Raw genomic sequence first — 24,745 nt, 5'->3', positions numbered from 1 at the left:
TGGCTGTGATTCCAGTGACGATATGCGGAAGAACAAGAGTCATCTATAGTGCGCACATTAGAAGCCTCACATCCAAATAATGATGGGAGACAGTAACGGTATAAAAATGTTTTATTCTTTTAAACGCACAGGTTCGCTATCTGTAGCTTTTGTTAGCAATCGTCACATTGCGTATTCGCTAGTTAGAAGCCGCAATTCTTGAATCGGCATGAAACAGCTTAGCTAACTGGCTAGTTGACGCTGCCTTAATTTCATAAGTAAGCGTTTTCGGCGCTGTTGGTGTTAAAACTTATGAAAATAAACGTGTCGAGTTGCGTCATGTGATTGTCTTTAGAGAAAGACAGATGGAAAAATGTTTATTTTCAAAATCCTCGTAATTGATGAACTTTAATAAGACTAGTTTAACTTAGAGGAAGGCATTCAAAAACTGCAATCCGTCGAGGGTCCAGATGACGCAATTTTGTGGCAATTTCGCCGCGAGTCGCCTTACAACCCAAATTGATGTCATTCCTTGGTCATATGTACTTTTGATTAACATTAAATTTTCTTCTGTGTTCCACTTGAGATGGGAATTTGGCGCAGGTCAAGCATGTTGTGTTGGTCCTGTCCGGGAAAGGAGGAGTGGGAAAGAGCACCATCACCACAGAGTTAGCGCTGGCTCTCAGGCACGCGGGCAAGAAGGTGAACAAGAGACAGTTACACAGCTCGTCCTGTGAAGCCATGTTTTCAAATCAGTCCAGTCCAGTGCAGTGAGTAAGTTTTGGTGGGATGTATATGTACACTTGAACCTGTGGTATGAATCGTGTCCATCAGGTTGGCATCCTGGACATTGACCTTTGTGGACCCAGTATCCCCCGCATGCTGAGTGTTGGCCGGCCTGACGTGCACCAGTGTGACTCTGGATGGGTGCCGGTCTACACTGATGCCGAGAAAAATCTTGCTCTCATGTCTATCGGCTTCCTGCTGGAGGATCCTGATGAAGCGGTGGTGTGGAGGGGCCCTAAGAAAACAGGTGTGTATTTATAGACACATCATCCTAACTCAGCGCTCTGTGGAGTTTTTTTTTATTTTTTTTATTTTTTTTTTAACATGCCCTGTGTCTGTTGCTGTTGAATCACACAAACAAATCACCTTCCTTATCCTCCAGCTTTGATCGGCCAGTTTGTGTCAGATGTTGCGTGGGGGGAGCTGGACGTACTGCTGGTGGACACACCGCCCGGGACGTCTGATGAGCATTTAGCAGTGCTGGAGAACCTTAAAAAACACACCAAGGTGGATGGAGCCGTTTTGGTCACCACCCCTCAGGTACCCAGGAGTCTGGAGAAACCTCCCACAATGAGATAACATTGAAAATATGAATGCAGTGAACTCAGTCACAGTGCTCAGGACTGACCATCCATCCTATTCTTGCAATTGTATTGTATCTAATGTGTAATAACTATAAAGCTTTTTGCGTTATGGTTATAAACATTGAAAGCTATAAAATATTGGAATCCCTGAAGTCACACAAAGCTTTCTCTGGGTTTTTTTTTTTTTTTGCTTCCAGGCCGTATCTACAGGGGATGTAAGGCGAGAGATCACCTTTTGCAAGAAAACAGGGTTGAGGATCCTGGGCATCGTGGAGAACATGAGCGGATTCGTCTGTCCACACTGCTCTGTACGTACTTGTATACAGTGCTGCGAATTTAAGAGTGAAATTTTGTGAAACAAGCAGTTAATTTTAGCTAATAATTATGTGTTTTCAGGAGTGCAGCAATATATTCTCCAAAGGTGGCGGCGAGGAATTAGCCAAGCTGACTGGATCGACATTTCTGGGTAAGACTAATAGGATTCAAGTACATGCACTTCAACTGTGTGGCCACGAGGTGTCGTTTAACACTGCTACTGAATGTCCCTCTCGGTCTGGAGGTATGGATATATTAAGAAGGTCGGGAGGCGAACTCGCGTCACTGCCGCTAAAATGGTAGCTCGGGGCCTCGAAGCAGCTGTTGGACAGCCCAATCCGCGGCAGTCAATACTTCTGAATTTATCATTTAACACTGCTTCGATGTTAGCCAGATCATTGTGTGGTCATTACACCACTGTGGTGTAATGATGCAGATCATTTCAATTTCGACTGTGGGACAGCATGGATCCAGATGGCACTTCTGCTTAGTGCTGACCTCGAAACACTTTTAGAACATGTTTAACAGACTGTCTATATATTTTATGACATCGTTAATCAATTGCAGTAGAAGAATTAAATGGATGTTTAAAAAATTATATTTAAGTTCTACAAATAATAAGTTTACTTGACTGAATAGGAATATTCTATTGTATTCCTGCACTGACCCGTGAACCTGTTTTTTTCCGTCAGTTTGGTACCTCCTGCAACTGTGCACAAATTACAGGTTGCTTTAAATCCTTAAATTGTTGGTAACTGGCCAGCGGTCAATGATGAAGCTCTCTTAGTTCAAACACACACATAAAAATTGATGATGTAGGAATTATTTGACAACAAAACACTGATTCTGTCCAGCAGTAATCAGCAATTAGTCAGACCTGGTAATAGTGGTGTATTTTATGTTTATGTATATATATATATATATATATATATATATATATATATATATTTTTTTTTTTTTTTTAATTTATTTATTTATTTATTTTTTAATCATTACTTTATTAATGTTAGCATAACTAAAGTTACCCTCTTGATTTCAGGTTCTGTTCCTTTGGATCCCCAGCTGAGCACCAGCATAGAGGAGGGCAAGAACTTCATGCAGTCGTTTCCTGACAGCGCCACCTTCAGCGCCATTAGCAGTATTTGTAAGACTCTGTTAAACAGCCTCCAGAGCGATTAAGCCACCTGTGCTCGGAGATCAGTCCATGATTGTTACTCAGTGAGCAGATGTATTGTTTTGAATACTTGATATATTTGAATAGGTTTTATATACAAGATCATGTCAATAATAACTAAAAGCGTCCATAAAGCCATGTTCCTTGTAAAATAAAAGAACCACTTGCAATGTACATTGGTAAGCGAGTCAGATCTAAGTTGGAATTGTCTTTAATTCGATTGTGATACACTTTGGCACATCAGTTAAACTTCAATAACCAGTGGTGATACAGGGATTTCGATGGGCACTTGGTAAATGATTGGGCAGCAGGTCCAGTTTCAGAAAACGAAACTCCAGATCAAAAAAAAGAAAAGATAAACTCGACCTGAAATCAGGCCAATGTTCAACTCTACTGAACTGCCTCATGCTACTGTGTTTTGGTCTGCAGTCAGTTTTTTGTTATGTACCTATACAACACTAATCTACCTCAGATCTGGATTCTGACTTCTGAAACCAGCATTGCTCTTCAGCTTCATATCCACACACCCACTAAGACAGTGAAACCATGCAGGAGCCTTGAGATGGGTGGGATGTGGTGGTGAAGGGGAGGAGGTACAGCTACAGGTGAGAGGAGGCGGGTGAAGAGAGGAGATGACGGTTGGAAATTACACTTGTGAAACCCGCCACGGGGCACACACACCTTTAATGCAAACAGCAGTACTACAGGAAAACACTGAAAATTTGAGAATGTTTCGGTCATGATCAGAGTACAGCTACACACACACACACAACACTCCCACTTCACTGGCAACATACGAAAGGCAACCTTTATGATCAAAGAATTACATCCAGAGGAATTCCATCCACTTATCACAATGACCCCACAGTGCATTGAATCTATATAGATATTTATATCTGTATATTATATATATATATATATATGTGTATATCTTAAGGAAGGTTTAAGACTTATTATATAGTTCACTGACCATTATTTATAAATTTAAAAAAAATCAGTGGAAAGAAGGCCATTCTGTTAATATACATATCTTTACAAATAGATCCTAAAGATTAATGCAGAAATTGTGTCGACTTCTGCCTTGATATCGCAGAAGAAAAGAAGCCATGTGGGCCCTTAGGTCGGTTCTGTGAGGCTAGAGGCTCAGCAGCCGGCCTGCAGTAAGTGGAGGGATTAAAGGAATCATCATACAACTTCTTGGAACACGCGCGCGCGCGCGCACACACACACACACACACACACACTTTCGCACACACACAAAGGACAGATGAATCACTACGTTGCGCATTTACAAGTTGACTATCAAATTGACACGACTGTACACATTGTTGAGATTAGACCTTTTTTTTTATATGTTGTTTAATAATTCCCCCCCAACGTCAATTCTTTCATCTCCAGTGGCAGAATTTTTTTTTTTTTTTTTTTTTTTTACAATTAATTTCCCCCCATTTTACACTTTTTTTCCTCCAGCAGCAAAATAAAGGACAGATCTTTTCGTAGAGATTATTTTGTAGGGGAGGGGGATTTGGCACGCAGGTTTTGTTTTATTTTGTGGACAGGATGAGGGCGACGATGAGCCCGTAGAGACCCAGGACCTCAGCGAAAATCAAGATGAGGATCATGCCCACGAAAAGCCTGGGCTGCTGAGCCGAGCCTCTCACGCCCGCGTCGCCCACGATGCCGATGGCGAAGCCGGCTGCCAGTCCACTGAGGCCCACGCTCAACCCGGCGCCCAGGTACAGGAAACTCCTGGACATGCAGGGAGACACGGCTGATCAGCACGAGGGACTTCTGACACACACCAGGTCATGTTTGACAATTTGAAAACAAGGAACAAAATATGAAGGGGAAAAAAAAACAGGAAATTGACATTTATAAAAACTTATGCAGCTCTAAAATCATCACACGACTGCGCTGTAACTACTGGTAACTGTACGACTTAAACTGCTGAAGAATGTCTATGTAATGATAATCCCAACACTGTACAGAAATGCAGTGCCATTGATATCCAGGGGAAAATTGAAGGATTTGAGGCTGTGGGTAATGATGGTTCATTACGCTTGTTGCTGCAGAGATTGCAGCCTTTGTTGAGGCGGCGGTGCCTGGACGACTATCAAGGTTAGCAGCTGTTGCCGTTCAACAGCCTTGTTAATGAGACTCGGATTTATTATCAGCTCTTATGCCTTTGTCTCCAGTGCTTAAATGAGCCTTTACCACTTCAATAAAATAATTTTTTTTAAAAACGGGGTAAAAACAAAATAAGAAGTGAGAAAATGTAGAGGTGACACGTGGTGAGCAGCACTTACTTGTGGAGTTCAAGATTTGCTACAATGTTGTTGGCAATCAGCACTGCCACGACCAGGCCGTAGATGGCGATGATACCCGCCATGACGACGGGGATGATGGACCTCATGATGAGCTCCGGCCTCATGACAGACATGGCGGCGATCCCCGTGCCGCTCTTGGCTGTGCCGTAGGCTGCTCCCAAGGCTGGTGAGAAAACACGAGCGGAGAGCTTTATTTAAACACACGGATGACAAACCTCCGTGCCAGGTGGGAGCGCATGAGTTCGTGCACCGTCTCCGAGAGGCGTTTCGTTAGGGCCGCTAAGAGCAGAGGAAAGCAGCGCTGTGGATGACACAGCACCGAGCCGCTGTGTCATCCACAGCAAGGTGAGAGGAGTCGATAAGCAGGAGTTTGAGGAAGAAGCTCAATCTTAACACTTGTTGCAGGGACTGTTGAGTTGATAGGGACTCGCACTGCACGCTGACGCGGACGGTTATTTTCTAAAACAATGGTAACAAAACAAAGAGGAGTGAAGGGAAGCACTGGTGAACAAGGTTCACCTTTGCTGTTCAAACAAAGAGCAATATGAGAGCAGAGCTGCTCTTCTGCAGCCAAGCAGCAGTAACAGTGTTTGTCTAAAACAACGAGTTCCTTTTTTGGACTGGGGCCATTATTTATGACTGAATACATTTACCAAGAGTGTTTATTTTAAATAATGAATTCATGCTGCCGATTCAAAATTTAGTTTCCAATTTATTTGTTGCGCAACATTCCAGTCATCAAGGAAATACTAGCAAGGCAGCGTGCAAGATTTAATTTCATTAAAATAAAGTGCATCCTCCATTGATGCACTTGTCACTTAATTCAGCTGTTCACACTTTCTTCTGAACACCAAGCATAACATTTTTTCGACTGACTTGAAGGCTGAACATTTTCTTGGGATTAATAATAAATATATTTTTTTTCCTCCAACACAACAACCAACTCAACTATGTTGATGTACAGGAGTACAGAAGGAACTCAGTGGCAGCTACACTGAATATTATTTGGCTGTAAACCGGAGCAGTTGTAAACTTGCTGAAAAAGAAGAAACCCCACTGAAACCGAATGAATGGAGCAGCCATGATGTAACTGTTGCAAGTTTCTGTTCCTCTCAAAAGTCCAACGTGGCTTCACTTGGGTTTTTCTGTAGATGTCACAAGGACAACGACAGATTCTAGAGCTGAATTACAGAATGAGTCAAATGACCAGCCACAAAGCTGCTCTATCACTTCCTCCGGTTGCCTATAGGTCTGTGATTTCAGAGCCGTCGCCGCTAACCAGCTCCATAGAAGATTATTATTGTTATTATTTTTATTATCTGAGGGGCAAGGGGGCCGTTGATATCTGATCTGCAAACAGCACCAGTGCTGGGTGGTTGAGTGAGGCAGCAGCAGCTGCTGGCTCCTCCCCTCCACACCAGTGTGTGGTAACCGTCACTGTCATGTTGCACGCACAATTAACCAAAAATATTTGCCACCTAAATCACACAAACACACAGCCAGTGCGGGATGTTGCAGGGTTAATGAGAGAAAAATCAAGTTCAGCTCTACAATATGATTCTGTCCTATAGTTAGATCAGCTGCTGCTGCCTGTTGACAGCCAAGTGTCCAGTAAAGAGTTTCAGACGACGCACAACACACTTTTCCTTAAGTCAACGCCAATAACCCGTTTACACGCCCATTTAACGTTTACGCAGGAAAAAGAGGAAGGAAATCCTTCAAGGAATCAGGCAACCAGTACTACTGCGAGTCCACAAATGATACACACATGAACTCTTGACAACAAAGGTTTGTCAAGGGACATTCATTCATTGTTGGCAAAGCAGGTTAGACAACAATCTCAACACTTTGGCTCTTGTCAGGTGCATATTTATGTCCACCTGCTTTGGATGAATGCAGGTTTCTTTTTTTACATGGATTTTACAAGGATGAGTTTCCTCACACATCATATTGGCTGGACAGTTTAAACGCAGTCTGAGACACTTGTCCCTTTGTTTCCTCATGTATTGGGTTCATTGTCAGGGCCTGGAGATACTCTAGATCAGGGGTCTCCAAACTTTTTTTTGCAATGGGCCACATGACGGAACTGCATCATGGCCACGGTTCGTTGACTGGGGGCGGGAGCACACTATCGCGCTACGCTAACGTGTCGGCAAAGTTACTATGCGGGGGGTTATGACAGCCTTCACGCGGGCCGGACAGAGACACACAGAGCGAGCCGGATGTGGCCCGCGGGCCGTAGTTTGGGGACCCCTGCTCTAGATTGTCATTGCTTGAAGATGCAGCAGCAGCTCCTGCTGACATAGGCCAACCTTTAAATGCGCACATGGCAGTGAGCCATGTGTCAATCGCTTATGGATGGCTCTAACACGGGGTGAGGCAGTTCTTCTCATTCACAGAGATGTGTTCAGATAACTGGGCAACATTTTCACACCTGGCTAAACAGAACTTTTCTGGTATTCTATACAGAAGTCTGTTATTAAAATGAAATAGCTGGTTTATGGCCACATCAAGCAGGCCAATTAACCTTCATGAGGGGTTTAAGGTCTAAAGTAAGAAAGATAGTGAACACATTATAGATACACAACATTTGAAACTCCAGAAAACCTAAAGGAACACTGTTCTTGATTAATAAGTAACATAGCGTGTGAGCGTGGCCTGACTGAGGTGTGCCATCCACACCAGGAAAGGTTAGTGATCACCACTGTGTAAACAGCTGAACACCAAGACCTCCAGCTGTGTCCGCAAGGAAACAGATAGTACTGCGTAATATCTGAGTACAGGGCTATAAAGGCAGAATAACAGGGGTTTGGGTTCATGACATGATTATGTTTTTTATCCATGTTATAAAATTCATGTTTTGTAAAATGGAGCAAGCAAAAGAAGGGGGATTCCCTCATTCGTTGGAGACTCAAATGTTAGGACTCTGTGGTTATGAATCAGATTTGCTGGTGAGAAGCTTTGGCAGACATGGAACCTCAAGGTTTTAATCCTAATCCTTTTCGTTTTAGATGAAGAGCTTCTCCCTCGTCCTCTGCTGGCAAAATATTTCAAATGTGGGATGCCGTTGTGACGTCTGGCTATGTCAGAACCAGAGACTGCTTCATGAGGGAGAATCTCGCATGCACTGAACTTCACTGCATCATGAGCAAGAACTGGTTTTAAGTAGAGTTGGAAAGAAATATTGAGTTATCAACTCATTACTATTTTGTGGTTGTTGTTTGCCTGCTTCTGGAATTAAGGAGGAATTGTTGTTGGGATAGGCTCCAGCAGACCCCCGTAACCCTGAATTGGAATAAGCGGGTATAGAAGATGGATGGATGGATGTTGTTAAGACATTTTCTACTATTCTTTCTAAAATTATAATAGGCAAAAATAATCTAAACTTCAGTAAATAATCAGATAAAGCAATAAAATAATAATCATTAGCTACAGCTCCAGTTTAAAGAAATTGTAATAAACATGCACATGTGTGTGCAAACAACAGTTAGGAAAAATAAATGTAGCCCAATGTGTGAAAGTGCTCCTGAAAGTATAGTGAAATCCACATACCAGTGGGTTGAGAGTGCAAGCATCATGTGATGACTTAGCACGAGCATTGGAAGGTTGCCATTTATGAACAGAAGCACATTCCCAAGAAGGCTAAAAACTGTTGAGCATTATCTTAAATGTATATGTGACAAATTCTGCTGTCACTCTGTAAGTTGTGCTTTTGTCCATTGAACTAATTATTGTCCGTTTTGGTGAACATCAATTGAATCCCAGGGAAAGTTTAGCAAGCATGCTAAATATAAAAACAGAAGAAAAATTCTGTACTAGCAACTGACTCTGGTGTTTTTCTAACAGACATAAAAAGAGATAGATTGCTGGTCAGGATGTAATAACATGGGTGTGGCAAATCAAAAGAATACAGCTTTAATGCTATGAGATGGGGGAAGGGGGGCCTACATGGTATCTTGTGATTGTCACTGGTTCCAGAGTAGGCATCCTCAATAAAGCCATTATGATATCACCAGATAACAAAGAGAAAAAAATAAATAAAACACTGCCAGGGTGAACTACTCACAGCTATCAAGGTATTCTCCCCAGATAAACATACTGTCGGAGTGATCAGATTACAGCCATTTAAATGTCTATAAGCAGCACGTTTTTAAACTATAAACAAACAAAACTAAGTCCACGTATTGTTTTGCAGTTGCCAGGTGTGCATCGATGTGGTTAGTTGCACTGCTAACAAATAAAGTTACTGAGCAGGCAGAGAAGTAAGTCTGGCTGGTCTTAGAGGGCTCCTTTAAGGAAAACACTGACAACCTGCACTGTAAACAATGCAATAAAATAGAAGAAAAACTCTACCACAGGACTACCTGAACAAATAAATATCACTGACCGACAAATTATTTACAGCAACTACAGCCATTTAAACCGTGTATGCTGTATTAATTATCTATAAAAACGCTGATTATTATTTTTTTAATGACTCTTCCGAGGTACTTACCTTAAGTTTAGGACTGAATCATGAATTATCTGTTTATCTCAGTAGTGGCACATCACGTCTTCATGCCAGTATGATCCCCTCTCTCTACATGAGCCAGTGGAGAATTGGCTTGCTTTTTTGATGATGACGGCAGACAGTAGAGGATTTTTTTGCTTTTTGTTGTTGTTGGGTTTTTTTTTTTTTAACTGAAATTAGAAGTCAATAACGAATTACTTTAAATACAATCTAAAAAAACTATATTGTTTTTTTTTTTTTAACAGAACATTTAATCTATCCTTATAAATCCCTACGTTTCTACATTTTAAATAGTCTTCAAGTATTTAGAATAAATACTTGAAGACTAGACTAGTAGTAGTAGTAGTAGTAGTAGAAGACAAGTATTAAGAATAAAAAAAAAAATCAAATCAATATTCATCAAGCTAAAAAGGGGCCAAAGCCCTATGTGATGGGATCAAGCGGTCACTAATTGGTTAGCCATTGGATCTGGACGAGTCATTCCAAACATGGAAGCTCTTAAAAGAATATAATGCTAGAATAATTTATGATATTGGATCGAGAAGGGCAAATAAAACATAAATACATAGTTATAGACCTTTTTTTTTTTTTTTTTTTTAAAGTGTCAATGTTTACCCTCTTTCATTGCTAAGTTATTTCTAAACAACCATACACACACATCAACACTGCTCTAAGATATTTGTTGATTCTGTCTAAACCTAGAAACAGGAAGCAGTTTTATTAGCTCACTTAATGTATTTACATACGAAAAACGTCTAAAGATCAAGGAGTTTGAGATACATTTCTCGAGTCAGAAGTCTCATCATGTGATAATCATGTGACCTTGTGTCATTCCTTTAAGCAATGAGGAAGTAAAACCGCTGATAGTGGCTTATAGCAGTCATTTTTAAATGGAAAGAACAACGTTTTTGTTGCAGTTTATAACAATGTACATGCAACATAAAACATATTTTGGCAAATTGTAAAACTGGCGTTCTTTTCGCCAAATCTTACTCGTTGACAAAAAAAAAATCGTTTGGGGAAGAGCAGGTTTCACCTACAGCTATCAATACAGTGAAATCTATTAGCTCAGACTTCTAATTTCTGTATATGTACCAAATTTCTAAGAGAAAGCCAACTATCTTCCTGACGCTAAAATTTAGCGGTAGTGACAATCTTGGAAGAGCCACTTCCAACACGACTTGTACTCATTTGATTAAAAAATGTATACATTTTTTGCGACATACGCGACTACCAAACACTCGACGCGCTTCATGTTAAAATTCGGGAAATGCAGTGGCCATTCAGGTAAAGCCACAGCACAGCGCTACCAAAGCGAAACAAGCTAACGTCAGAGCTAACGTGTATTCGTCATCAGCTAGCAGACTACCGTGTGATGTCTGTGTCTGGAAGAAGACGGGCCTGTTGCGAAAGCTATATTAACCATCACAAACTATAATGAGTTCTGCATTGTAAAGAAAAAGTGGCGACTGCCCGGGTAGACCAGCGAGCTGATAAGCGTTAAAGAAATGACAGCTCGACATTAGCATTTCGACGTCAACTTTCGCGAGCCGAGCGGGGGAATTCTACCGTGCGAGCTTCGGGGGAGCCTCAACGGCTTTTCATTCGTGACTCCTGGGCAAATGTGGCGGACATAACAACAAATACAGACAACAAACAACGCGAATATATACAGTGACAAATGAGAGATAATTACCGCTGAACACCATCGCCGAGGAGGCACCCATCACTGCGAAAAACGGAGAGTAGTCGGGGCCTGACATTCTGTCTCACGCGTACAATATTTCTTTCTTTAAAAAAAAAAAAAAAAAAATCTATATATATATATATATATGAATGTATATAAATTGAATGTACAAAACAAGACGTTGCGGTCGACTAAAAAAATTGGCACTTTTCAAACAAAAAAAAACTACTGAAGGCCACAGGAGAGCTAGAGGCGTTACAGAAAGGAACGGTCAAGCCACCTAACTAGTAGTGTGTGTACGAAGCTAGTCACGACTCTTGTGATAAATACCCGGCGCAGTAGTACAAAATGGCGAAGTGGAACGTATCACCTGACTGGCCGGACTAAGAAAACCTATCACGCACAGGGTGTGGGGTGCGCACTGCAACAAAGTTGAAGCCGGCGAAATACAGTGAGATAATTCAAATTTATCCAACAGAATTTACGGTTGTAAGTTATGTATGTATTTTCTTTTTTTTAAAAATCACTTGAAGAAATTGTGAACGTTTTCTTTTTTTGAGAGAGAGAGTCACCCCTATGAGACCTCCAGTTGGTGTGGTCCGCTGCAGGGTTTCCCTTTGATAACTTCACCCTTCGAGAGAGGATGAGATGATGGGAAAGGTTATGATGCCACTTATTATATATATCTATATATATATATATATATATATATATATATATATATATATATATATATATATATATATATATATATATATATATATATAGATATATAGATATATAGATATATAGATATGTATATATCTATCCAATCATATATATATATATATAATATATATATATATATATATATTTTTTTTTTACATTCATACTACAATAACATCGCTGAATGCAAAATGTTATGAGTGTCCATTCCCATCTTCTCCAATCACCTCCCACCCCTACCCCCAATGGAAGCCCACTATTGATTCACATCTCTCCCATGTGACCTTATGTTGAACCACATTTCAGAATTCTGCACCGGGACTCTAGCATGTGGCAGAGGGATGTTGGCAGTCAGCTGTGGTATGCAGCAGCGTGGAGCATGGGGGTGGGGATGAGCACCCACACACACACACGGTACTGTACAGTATATCCTCCAGCAAGAGCGATACATAAAGAGGAGAATTCCAAGGAGCGAGGAAGCCAGTGAAAATGCCATTGAATTGTCAATGCATTTGTGTGTGTGTGTGTGTGTGTGTGTGTGTGTGTGTGTGTGTGTGTGTGTGTGTGTGTGTGTGACAGTCATTGCAGTCCCCATGTCTCCTCCTTCTCGTCCTCCTCTTTCTCCATCCATCCAGCCACACTCTCTCTGCCTTGCATCAGACTTGTGTAGTCAGCACTAGAGGGGGACCCCTCCCCCTCAATGCACTCAAGGGTTCCTTCGCTCGTGATGCAGTTTGTACGTCAGCCACGCAGGCCTGTTTCCTTTCAGACAAATTAGATGGCACTTTATTAATCCATTTGTTGGTGACTTGGATTTTTGGTTTAGTTTTTCCATTTCATTTTATTTTAATTTATTTGTTTGTTTGTTTTACAAAAAAAAATCCCCAATTGATGGCTCATTCTGATGTCTCTGATGTCATGTTGCCAATAAGCACAAACGCGACCGCCCGTGTATCAAGTTTGTAGCAGTCCAGCTGAGTGTTCTGCTGGCAGTGATCGTTGATTGTGTTAAACGTCAGACGAAGAGAGCTCGCCACAATCTTGGAATGAACACTTGAGGCGCAGTAAGAGGAAGGGAAACGGGGAACTGTGAAGAATTTTCACAAGATCATGATTCAACGAAGACACTAGTCGGGATATAAAATTTTCATGCATTTTCTATATTTTTCAGTATATGAAGAGGGTGCAAGACTAAGAGACAAGGTCATGTAATTTGGAAGCCAGCGGGTTACGCTACTTTTGAGTGTTAGTACATTTATTTCACACAATGACTGCTTTCAGCTTAGTTCTTTTATTCTGAAACTTGACAGTTAATGACCGAAGAACTCAATGATTTACTGTCAAAATGAGAGGGAGAAACATGAAAGGTGTAATTTAGCATTTTCTAAAAAATCTTCACCTTTTTGCTCATCACTGCAGCAGTTTACTTCAGCTATATTGTATATACTCTTATCTTATTTGAATTTCCTAATAACAGCATCATTGTTTCAATAACGGCAGGTGATTCAGCACATCCTGTCTGCTCCCAAATCCCTTGGTCGTAAGTGTGTAGGGTGGGGTGAAGAGGGGGTCGGTCAAGAAGAGCGGCTAGGCTGTTCTTCCATCTCTGTGTTGCCTTCGACACTTGAGTACATTACTTCTCGGGCTAGAGAGTACAATGTTCAGAAGATGTGCCAGACCAGACCAACGCCCAAAGGAGATGCTAAACATAGAAGCGCTTGCGCGATTAACAGACTCCAAACACTCTCAATAAACAGTGCAGCTTTGGCAGCATGGCTTCAATGTCACTTAATGCAAAGGGGACAATGATACATTCTTCCAAGTGCATTAGCTCATAGCGCACCAAATCAATATTAAACACTCCTTTAGTATTGCTTTTTTAAAAGGTGAGAGCACCATCAACTGATTCGTACTTAAAGACAAATGCCTGAGGAGACCCACCGGGATGGTACAGTATAAAAACACAGACATGTTTTTTACGGAAAGTTACCAATCTTCGTTTTTGTTCAATTTCATGCATCTATATTTCATAAAAGCAGATTTATACAGTGGCACTCTGCATGCACAGTAGCCCAGGACATGGATCAGCTTGGAGTTTCTCCCCTGATATTAAAGCTTGTAAAGGAATCAGACTTTTCACAAAGGAAACAAACTTTTCAGATACAACTCTGACTCACGTCTGTCAAACATTTTCCAGTCATGCACTTTAAAGTCAGCTTCCACATCCAGTAAGAGGAATCTGACAGACAGGCATAAAATAGGTCATATACATATACGAAAAAGTGTGTGTGTAAATTAGCAGTCACTTTAAGTGTTTTTTTTTTTTTTAAAGTAATTCCTGTATAATGTGCAAGTTTACTGTGATTCAAACTGAGTGCTTCCGTATCACTATACCGGCATACTACCAGTCTCCAGGACTAGAGCTCTATGTAAAAAACACGGGGATTAGGGAGTTCCATTCATGGTCAGCTGACTTTTAAAAAGGCATCTGGCGTGACTGTGACAGTCTCAGGACTCTCTGCTTGGACAAAGATGACGTGGAGGACGGAAAAAAAGGACAAGACAGACGAGAGAACTAAAAGCATGATTCTGTATTTTCATTTATATTTTCAGTTAATCCACTTATTGTTCGCTAGGGCACAACTGACCAGACAGAGAAGGACAAACAACCTGACAGCACGTCACCAACAGGGCATCACTTTGGACATTGGCTGTTAATCTCAATATTGATAAAAGGACGGAAATTACATGAAGTGGAGAGACAAAAATAGAGATGATTTGTAAACCAAACACTGTTTCTCTTTTTAGTGGTTTGACCGTGTTTTTCCTTACACATGTACGTACACTCACTCACTATATAGAGAAGAAAATGCCACTCCTTTTAAAGGGAAGCTTTTGACATATGGTGCAAAAATGGCAAAGACTCAAAGTTCACCAGGGATACTCACAAACACAACCACATTCACTTCATTGAGCAGAAATCGCACACAGCAAATCCATGATAGGTGGGAAACATTTACAGGCTTTGACCTGATAAACTTGGTACAACCTCACCCCATTTTAATCCAACCATGAGAACATTTATATACACATACCACCCAATTTACTCGTGTCTCACAACATATGATCACAAACCTCAATTCACAACAGGATTGTTCCCCCCCACACATTAGCAATACAGAGACTGCAAATTTGGCAGATTTGTCGAAAAGACAAAACTGAAAACAAACAAACCAAAAAAAAAACTCACTGAGAAATGATTTACATTCAGTACTATAAAGATTTCAGCACAGAATGAATATGTCACAGCCAACATGGGAGGGTTGGGGGCACTGAACCTATAATCACCTTAATCGTCAGTTGATCCTGTAGTTCTTAGTATTGCCTTACACATTACACAACACAAACATTTCAATATTGCATATTTTTTTCCTCCACTTAAAGACATTTTTGATCAACTGCATCAATAAATTAAGAAGTTAAGCATACATTAACTTGAAGGACGGCTGTAGTTCAGATTGCATACCGTAGGTCCATGTCATTTTTTTTTTTTTTGTGGAACTACTGTACGCAGCCAACATTATGAGGACATGGAGTCCTGGAAGCCCCACGACTCCAGCAGTGAAACCTGGAAGCTCTCAGCACACAGCGGTGGGTTGTCAAAGGTGGCACACCTGCCTGTGCGCCCATGGTTGAGCTCCGAGTCGATGTAGAGAGCGTTTCCTTCACCTCCCCCTGCACAAACACGTGTACATACAATTATACATCGAGTAGTCACGGCTACCGGAGACCATGTCACAACATGAGAAATTGCCACAGTAACGCTTTACAATCATTACTATGAGCCACTCACCCACTATGATGGAGTCAAAGTTGCCAGCCATGAACATGGAGGTGTTCTTGGACGTGAGGTTGAAGTGGCGGGCCGAGAGGAAGGGCGACAGCTCTCCCACTGCCTTGTCCGGCTGCTGCAGGTTGAGGCTGTCTGAGTTTTGGTCCTCAGTGGAGGCCGTCTGCTCCTGGTCCTTGACGGAGGAGGCCAACTCAGGGTGGCGGATCACCACCCACTCATAGCGCTCCATCTCTGGCTTCAGCTGTTGAGGAGGTGGGAGAATGGGAAAAGGAAAAAAAAAAAAGGCCTTCATCAACAACAGAAATAAACAGAGCAGAGTAATTTGATATTTTGGATGGGTTAAAGCAGGGGTGTCAAACTCAAATACACAGTGGAGCAAAATGTAAAACTTGTTCCAACGTTGATGTGAAATGGAAAACTTGAATATGGAACAAGCAAAACTTAATACTATACAACAAATAACTTTGACTTTCAAATAAAAAAAACTCAACAAAATAAATAAAATGTAAATACATTTTGTACGACTCTTTCATTTCAACAGTACCTTTTTCCACCGGCTAATAATACATTTAAAAATAAAACAACAATAAGCCAATTAAGGCATAATAACATCCTCCACGGAAAGTCCTGTGCTGATTGAGCAGAGCATTCTGGGATTTGTAGTATTTGCAGTACATGAGCTATATAATACTGGCGGGCCAGCTCTAGTAGTGATTTTGTATTGGCTCACAGGCCAACTATAATGACACTGTGAGCCAAATCTGGCCCGCGCATCAGAGTTTGACACCTATGGGTTAAAGTGTCCATGTGTCAAAATAAAAGTGTTCAACTGAATTTTAGCATTCCAAATTCTAGGATAGGAACTCCATGGAACTTGCAGGACGTGCCTCTTTGGTGCTGTTTGCCTGTGTCAGAGGTGTGACTCCCTGAACACACAGCTGCAGGGGGGAGCCACTCATACTGACAGGACAATCTAAGTGTAATACAGCATTTGGGCTGTTTTCTTTTGTGCTTCCCGTGACTTTCGCTCTGAAACTGAAATGCTCACACCTGTTCAGTATCTCATCAGATGTAAAATACAGTTGTCCAAAAACATTAGAATATATGTTCATCATCTTCTGGTCGGAAATATACACAATTAAGCTATTGTAACAGAAAAACACATTTTTTTGGCATCACTCCTCAAGTCCCAGCTGGCTTTTTTTCAGTTGAATTAATGGATCAGTAAAAAGAATGTTTAATAGAACAATGCATTCGAAGAATGGGCAAAATTGACCGTGCAGCATCAAAAATAATAGCTGACACTTCATTCGCTGCTCTTTTAAAGAGCAATGCATGTCTGCAAGTGAGGTCTTTTTTATAACCGATAAGCAATGAGGAAGTAATTGAAATAATCAAAAATAAATGAACAAAACTTCCGAGAGGAATTTCCCACTTCCTTCTGAAGACATCAATAGATTAGATTGCAGGTGTTTCCTACCTTGTGTGTGTATATTCGTGTGTGACAGTGTTCTCTGCAGTGCAGGTTCAGACAAGCCACAGCGTTGTGTCATCCACAAGTAATCAAAAATTAATGCAGAGCTCAATGCAGTGTGACTGTTGTACCACTTCTAGCCCAGATCTTACAGATACATCTATTAAAAAAAATCTCTGTATGACGACAAGGAAGGAGGACAAAAATAAGTTGCAACTGACATGTTGTCGCTATGGCAGATGGTCAGCAGTCGCGCAGCCTTTCAAAAGACCCTGACACGGAGGGGCCATGCACGCTAAAACCGTTAAAGCATGCGCCATCTAGTGGTCATATTATGATACTGCTGAAAATGGACAAAATCTATTTGGCTTGTTTCATTTGTCCACTAGCTAACAGAAAAGATGACAGTGTTGTACCAACCCTAAAAACGAAGCACTCCCCAGTGCCAAAGAAGCTCAGTTTGTTGCCTCCTCTCTTCCGTTCCTCCCAGTCTGTGGACAGGAAAGCCCCACACACCTGAGGAGGGAAATAAGTGAACATAGTTCACATCTTGCAGCACTAGACTATAAATCACCAGCTAAAGAGCAACTCTGCACTTCTACTGTGCAAAGTTCAAAAAACAAAAACGCTTTAGTCGATTGACTTCATTATCAACTCTTAAAATTCTACCTTATCCAACACCAATATATTTCATATTTCACAGGATTAGAATGAATATTCAAATTAACAACAATAAATTAATATTATTAATTAATTAATTAACCATGATGTCATGGGTTATTGTATTCTAAACTTCTCTCCTGTGGTTCGGAAGCATTAGCGAGGTTTCTAATTGAATGCGTGTTGCTTACGTCACCATCTGTGGTCCTGATGAGGAGCAGAGTGGGTTCATAGCCTTCACAATGCGAGTAGAACCTGCGAGAAAATGGAAAAATGACACAGCTCAGTCTAACAACACAACACACAGCCGCTACCTGCAAAACATTCAATTGATTGTGCATTAAAAGACTCACGGCACACTTACTAATGGCTAGATATAGCTAATGACCTTAGTGGCTTAAGGTTCGGGTAACGTTGCGTATTTGCCAGGTTAGCCACTGTTCTCAGAAACGGTGAGGAGTCAAGTAACAGGGAGTAAAGGTGCGACACAGTCATGTCATGTGTCCGTTTTTGTGGCATCGTCCAAGTCTCATGATGTCACAATGTGAACCGAACAATGAAGACGACTGTCTCAATACAATTACCATTGAACCAGGACATTGGTCTGTTCATGGATCAATCAATCATCACAGCATGTTTAGCAAAGGTCAGATTAGGTTCACTTGTAAAAGTTGTTGCGCATTTTCGGTTGCATTCTGAAATTAAAGCCAGATATCCATAACTTTTTGTGAGTAGTGTTTGTTCAGACCTGCTGCTGTGCGGCGACATGCAGCAGACATCCAGTGGAGGGGTTCTTAATACATGAGGCATAACAATCCAAAAACTTTCACTGAAATCCAATTCATTACCCAATTCTACAGTTCCTCAGAAACATAAGCACAGCAGTATGAAAACCTTTTTTTTCTTCTTCTAATTTCTAGGAAAATGCATTCGTCTTGCCTGTTGTTTCTGTCAGCTGTATACAAAACCCAGGAGAAGAACAGATCTGGAAAAGCAGAATACCTGTTTAGGCTGCAGCCGTGGGTGGCGGTGGTGAAGAGGAGCTGCGGTTGGCACAAAGCAAAGCGCTCAGGGATCCATGACCAGATATCCTTCATCTCCCTCGCACTGACGATCTCAGAGGAGAAGGTGTCAGGGTTGAGGGCCAGCTGGACGTTTCGCCTGGAGACAGCACAGTAAAGAACACATGAAGAGGGGAAAAACTGATTAACAAGCTGAACAGAGCATCTTTTTTTTTATCAACAGTGACTGACATGAATGTAATGACACAGTATATGAGAATGTAAGGATGCAGATGTAGAAGAGAGAAGAAATGAACCCACCTAGGTCTATGAAATGAGGAAAACACAGGAGTGAAGGTGAAGAACATGTGGATGAAAGCAACATGGCAGAGACAGAATACAAAGAGAGCATTTTGTGAGAAGAGAAAGGAGGAGCAACTTCAATCACACCAGGGAGTTGAACAATGAAACAGAAAACAGAACAAAACAGAAAAATCATTTGAAAATGAACCTGCTTTGTGATGTACAGGGGTTGACAACTTTAATGTCTTAATGCAGCCTTGATTATGTCGCCAATGTGAAAAGCATTTCAGTATTGATGAGATGCTACTTGTGTCATATTTGCTTGTCTGGCAAATAGAAGCAACGAGTAATAATGATACTACTCCAACCACTACTACGACTACTGCTAATACTATACCTCTTCTGTTTGACCGTTATTCCTTTCTGCTGCAGGGACTTTTCGTTTGTGAGCTGCAGCAGCGTGATCTCCTTGCGGCTGAACAGCCGGAGGGAGAAGGCTTTCTCCAGCAGCTTGTCAGGGCTGACGGTGGAGGCGATGCCCCTGACGAAGGCCTGAATGTCTGCCTTGACGTTCTGTGAATCTTGCTGCTGCTGGTTGCTCAGGCCACCCTGGGCCCCCGCCTTGTGTTTGCGGTAGAACTTGAGCAGGGCGATGGCGATGCGGAACAGGATCTTGTAGCCCTCCACCAGGTACACGTCCAGCACCCTGACCATGTGGCTGAACGGCAGGTCTCCCAGCACCCAGTGCTGCCAGCCAGAGTAAACCTCCAGCACATCCTGGGCACTGGCGACGATCAGTTTGTGGGCGTTGACGCAGTACTTGTTGGCCAGGTCGCCAAAGGTCATGCAGCTGGACTCGTAGGCCAGGAAGGTCTGGTCCAGCAGCCGCTTTCCTGGCTCGTTGCAGGCCAGCATACGGCTGACGTGCTCGAAACACTGGGCCTCGTCTTTGCTGAAGTGCAGCAGCAGCGAGGTGACGGCGGGCAGCGACGGGCAGTGGGAGATGTCCGGGAACTGTCCGGCCACGCAGCTGATGATCTGATGCGCCGAGGCCACAGACTCGGCTTTCAGGCAGTACTGCGGCACGGGATTCCCGTCCACAAAGTCAGGCAGCGGGATGTGGGAGGACGGCTTCTTGGTGGCCACATTTCCCATGATGTCACGGTACACCTCCGCATCTGGCGTGACTGTACGACAGGGAATGGCTTTGATGAGCTGCTGGTAGACCTGCGCACGCAGTTTGTGGTTTTTGGCCCAGTATCCCTGCCGAGCCATCTGTTTGAACTCTTTCAGTTCTTTACAGTCGACCTTGGTGGGCCCACTGCTCTTAGCCAGATCTCCCATCTGGTTCCAGTCCACGAAGCTGCCATATTCTTCATCAGCCATGCTGCTGGAAACTTGTTCCACGCCCTCAGTGTGATGGGTTGAGGAAAAATTGCTGGATGTTACTGGCCTCCTACTTGTTCAGTGTTGCCCATCATGCTTACTGGAAGAGACAGCGTGGGGGAAAAAAAGACAAAGGTCAATAATCAAACCCAACAACAAATGTATGCAAAAATCAACCAGTGGTAAAGCAATAAAGTAAATAAGTCTAAATGTGAATATAGCTGGCATCCTTTAAAACCATGCTCTCATTCATCTGGTATGAAACAAACATCATTATAGCGTAAAGTGCAAACAGTTCAAGGAATGAATGCCATCATGTTTCCACGAGTGTTGCACTGTGAAACAACATTAGCTAATTTCACTGATCCAATTGGTTTTCTGTTAAGATCTACATGGGGGGAAAGCATTTGTGCATATGTCATGCAATCATAAGTCAAAGAGGAATGCTATACAAAAATATATATATAATATAGAGATTGAATTGGCTACACACACACACACACACACACACACACACACACACACACACACACACACACACACACACACACACACACAAGCTATTAAAGGAGGATCTTTGTTCAGTAGTGTTTATGTAAAACCTGTGCAGACAAAAAGAAAAGACACCGTCACACAGTACAGCAAGAACGTGCGACATGTAAGCGTTTAACGATTCCACAAAGTCACATGAAGACACATGTCCAAAGATCACTTGCAGTATAAAGAAGATGACACATCACATTGCAGCGCATACCAACACACACCCCCAACATAACCTCTAAAGCGGTTATGTTACAAAACCCCTTGAAACTACATTATTATTGTTTCAAAATGCGAACAATTCATCAACATCCTCGCAGCATGTCCTTAATTCCTTGACCTGAAATGCTTTTAGTAGGATGCTAAGCTATCCCTTTAACATTTGAACGCTTGCCATTAACTCAAGCCAAGGTTTCGCTCACAACACACACCACTTCGCTTTTTACACTGTACAAGATACTGAAGTTGCTGTCTCCTGTGTGCGTTGAAATGAGAACAACAACGCCGTCTCACCTAATCTAGTGAGGCGATGTCAACCTGCACCCTGACTCTGCAACTACCACATACTTTAAATCCGAGTCATTACATTGTTTCAATTTATTTGTTTGTTGTCCCTGTTGGTTTTCCTCAGCGGGATGCCTCTGGGTTGCACTTTTCCAGCTGTACTCAAGATGTCAGTAAAATCCTTACTACTGCAATCGCTCTATTCCTAATTATTGTCGTCAGACCAAATAATCCCACCCCATCATGTTGAGCAGTTTAATTAAGGATCTGTTGTGGCAACCAGCACTAAACCCAAACCAAACAAAAACAAGTATAAAATGATACAAGCCAGAGACAAGACGTGCATTTTAGATTTTCAGCGCACCGCTGTGATCATTTACACTTTGCATCCATGTCCGCACAGAATTAGAGCTCGTCATTATTGAAAATGCATCGCTTTAAAACCATAACCCCATAGACAAAATACACTCATTTTCATATGTTACATTTTTTAAAAACATTATTTATCTTCTATGAACCCAAAACGAAGTCTTATCACGATTGGCACAGCAGCTTATATGTGAACCCTGTAAACAGGTCGGATACGAGAGGGGCGATGCAATATTGGCACAAATCTATGTGTCATTATACCTCTGCAGAGACGTTGCTAACGCTGCCAGGTGGTACACCGACCTCTACTTTACGTTTCCGTGAAAGTGGGCACGGCCGCGTTCACGGCCACTGGACTGTCAGCTTGCACACACGCTTCAAACGGTGCACATTTCCCGTCGAACAGCCCGTCGACACGAGCAAGCCAGCTGAGGACGCGCACGGCGCCTCCAGCACGAGTAAATCTGACCCGTTTCCATTCACGGATGCCAAGTTAGCATTGATAGCATTAGCTCGCCGCAAGCTGCTTCCGTCAGCGCACGTCAACCACTAACGAGACCTTAACCCGACACACATACATACACACACGCATGCATGCATGCATAGACGAACGCACACGCAAACGTGTAATATCGTGACATGACCACACGCAAGACATAATGCAATGCCAACATGTACGCGACAACATAACAGCGCAAAATGTGTTTTTTGCAGCTAACGACGGTGCACTAGCTAGCAACAGCAAATAAATTGATCCGTCTTGAAGTTTGACAGTGTCCTCACATTTTAGCTTAAATTCCGTTTAGATAAAAGCATAGACAGCGCAGAGGTAGCGGCCAGAATGAAACTGAATCCCTAGCGAAATGCTCAAGACAAATGGTGGGGGACTAAACGCTGGCAAACAGAGGTTATTCTTACCTGGATGTGAGATGTCTTGAGACGCGAAGCTGCATTCATATTGAGTTGTCTGGAGCATGCGCAGTAGATACAGGTTCTGGGCGCGGGATGCTGCTGGAGCTGCAGAGAGGCGGAGGGCTGTTGTGGGGTTTATAGAGCGTAAACAGAATATACACTGCACAATGTTGTTATCCCTCAAAGAACTGAGAATGTCAGAATTATATATTTAACCGAAAGTAAAAACAAAAACAAACAAACAAACAAACAAAAACAAAACAACAACAGCAAACATGGCGTTGTAGCTTAAGTCATGCACTCTACATTAAAACATGAGCACAGTCACGAATACGAAAAACAGGCGTATCCACCTCATCTAGGCACCCAGTGTACACTATATGTATCTAGTGTACACGACGGTATCACTGTAATTCAATGAAGGGATGTTTTTAAACCCACCTATGCCCTTCTAGGTACTAAGGTCCAAACATATTCTCCTCATTGGCTCATTGTGCGCAAGCCATAACCTGAAGTGGGAGATCAAGAAGACTCCAGACATGTTTTTGAGAGATAAGTGATGCCAGTGGGACAGTACAGGAAGTACCCAGAGGGAGGACAACAGACCCTACCATTGTCCCAGCACTCAAAGCAAACACATGACATTTATTACCCATGATTCAATTTCACAGACGTCATTGCCTTGCACGACATCTCATGTTTGACCTCCTCCTGTCCATCTCACTGCCGATGTTGTCTTATGTTCATGTAATGTGACCTGATGCTGCGCCCTGCTCATCTTTATCTCATACTATTTTGCAACTATGATTAAAAAAAAAAAGCAAAGACAACAATAACAACAACCTCTCCTCTGAGATTTGAGTATTTAAACCCTGGCCGTAATGTAATATCTATATCTATCTAAATGTATAATCCATATTTTACAACTTGGCATAAGTTTCACTGCACACTTTTAAGAAGTCTGTCTGATTACGACTGTGCTGACTTAAAGTTCTTGATATCCAGAACAGCAACCTGAGCTGCTCTCTTCTGGCAGCTTGCGAGTGTCACCATGTGAAAGACAGACGGCAGTCATGTCATGTGTCTGGCTCCTGAATCTGCAGGACCTCATGTTTCACTATAATCTGTAACAGACTATGTTTTGTACAGTCTGTACAGTGTATATTTGTATCCCTCTCTTTATACTGTATGTGTGTCCGTGTCCCTGTGTGCATATGTGTGTGTGTGTACGTGTGCACGTATACGTGTACGTGTACGTGCGTGTGTGCATGTGTGTGTGTGTGTGTGTGTGTGTGTGTGTGTGTGTGTGTGTGTGAAAGAGAGACAGAGACAGAGACAGATGGATGCAGAGCCAGTTACCCTAAGGTCTTAGCTTATGGAGGTTTATGCTCATCAAATCCTTTTTGAGTCCACACAGCTTGACCTCACTGCAGCAACCACGGCTGCTGCTGCTTCCTGTCGCACAAGTTAACTCTTTGCTAGACTTTAAATTCAGCTCATGTTAAATGTGTTTTTTTGTATTTATGATATCATGTATTATAATTATTGTTATAATAGAATTACTATTATCAAGGCCAGTAAGGTCACAGCTTTGCTGTAAGGGGAGACTTGGTGTCATCTGAGCTCATGATGAAAATGATGAAATGTTTTTTTTGAACCAGCATTATGGATTACAC

General features: G+C 42.0%; 3 protein-coding genes across 4 annotated transcripts; 1 reads left to right on the top strand and 2 right to left on the bottom strand.

Moving 5' to 3' along the window:
* The first annotated feature begins 40 nt into the window (after window positions 1-40).
* Window positions 41-3,012, top strand: nubp2 (nucleotide binding protein 2 (MinD homolog, E. coli)). Its single transcript, XM_076034439.1, has 7 exons — window positions 41-98; window positions 566-681; window positions 814-1,012; window positions 1,148-1,305; window positions 1,547-1,657; window positions 1,746-1,815; window positions 2,704-3,012. The coding sequence occupies exons 1-7, from the start codon at window positions 80-82 to the stop codon at window positions 2,841-2,843; spliced, it is 813 nt and encodes a 270-aa protein (XP_075890554.1). The 5' UTR covers window positions 41-79; the 3' UTR covers window positions 2,844-3,012.
* A 465-nt stretch (window positions 3,013-3,477) lies between these two features.
* atp6v0cb (ATPase H+ transporting V0 subunit cb) lies at window positions 3,478-11,495 on the bottom strand. Its single transcript, XM_076034440.1, has 3 exons — window positions 11,372-11,495; window positions 5,145-5,328; window positions 3,478-4,587 (listed from the first exon to the last, which is right to left on the bottom strand). Exons 1-3 carry the CDS (start codon window positions 11,436-11,438, stop codon window positions 4,383-4,385), a joined length of 456 nt encoding a protein of 151 aa, XP_075890555.1. The 5' UTR covers window positions 11,439-11,495; the 3' UTR covers window positions 3,478-4,382.
* Window positions 11,496-14,643: 3,148 nt separating this feature from the next.
* Window positions 14,644-23,203, bottom strand: tbc1d24 (TBC1 domain family, member 24). Of its 2 annotated transcripts, none has more exons than XM_076034434.1 (7): window positions 23,076-23,203; window positions 19,756-20,844; window positions 19,057-19,215; window positions 18,246-18,309; window positions 17,815-17,910; window positions 15,921-16,161; window positions 14,644-15,802 (listed from the first exon to the last, which is right to left on the bottom strand). In XM_076034434.1, exons 2-7 carry the CDS (start codon window positions 20,742-20,744, stop codon window positions 15,648-15,650), a joined length of 1,704 nt encoding a protein of 567 aa, XP_075890549.1. In that variant the 5' UTR covers window positions 20,745-20,844; window positions 23,076-23,203; the 3' UTR covers window positions 14,644-15,647. The 2 variants fall into 2 exon arrangements, with proteins under 2 accessions (XP_075890549.1, XP_075890550.1); XM_076034435.1 differs by lacking the exon at window positions 23,076-23,203 and adding an exon at window positions 22,419-22,840.
* Between the last annotated feature and the right edge of the window lie 1,542 nt (window positions 23,204-24,745).

This window comes from Nelusetta ayraudi, unplaced genomic scaffold (genome assembly GCF_046127955.1).
Source record: "Nelusetta ayraudi isolate G7.1 ecotype Tasmania unplaced genomic scaffold, CSIRO-AGI_Nayr_v1 ptg000042l, whole genome shotgun sequence".
NCBI lineage: Eukaryota > Metazoa > Chordata > Actinopteri > Tetraodontiformes > Monacanthidae > Nelusetta > Nelusetta ayraudi.
The sequence above is the reverse complement of the archived record's forward strand: the minus strand, read 5'-3'. Positions and strand labels throughout refer to the sequence as shown.

Bases quoted from the DNA above. Each gene is read 5' to 3' on its own strand.
- nubp2 (XM_076034439.1), top strand. The intron at 682-813 runs GTGAACAAGAGA...CGTGTCCATCAG, and splicing joins TCAGGCACGCGGGCAAGAAG to GTTGGCATCCTGGACATTGA. The intron at 1,658-1,745 runs GTACGTACTTGT...ATGTGTTTTCAG, and splicing joins TCGTCTGTCCACACTGCTCT to GAGTGCAGCAATATATTCTC.
- atp6v0cb (XM_076034440.1), bottom strand. From the start codon at position 11,438: ATGTCAGGCCCCGACTACTCTCCGTTTTTCGCAGTGATGGGTGCCTCC. The intron at 5,329-11,371 runs GTAATTATCTCT...TTTTCTCACCAG, and splicing joins CTCGGCGATGGTGTTCAGCG to CCTTGGGAGCAGCCTACGGC. The intron at 4,588-5,144 runs GTAAGTGCTGCT...CTGCATGTCCAG, and splicing joins GCAAATCTTGAACTCCACAA to GAGTTTCCTGTACCTGGGCG.
- tbc1d24 (XM_076034434.1), bottom strand. From the start codon at position 20,744: ATGGCTGATGAAGAATATGGCAGCTTCGTGGACTGGAACCAGATGGGA. The intron at 19,216-19,755 runs GTATAGTATTAG...TGCTGTCTCCAG, and splicing joins ATAACGGTCAAACAGAAGAG to GCGAAACGTCCAGCTGGCCC. The intron at 17,911-18,245 runs GTAAGCAACACG...TTCCCTCCTCAG, and splicing joins TCAGGACCACAGATGGTGAC to GTGTGTGGGGCTTTCCTGTC.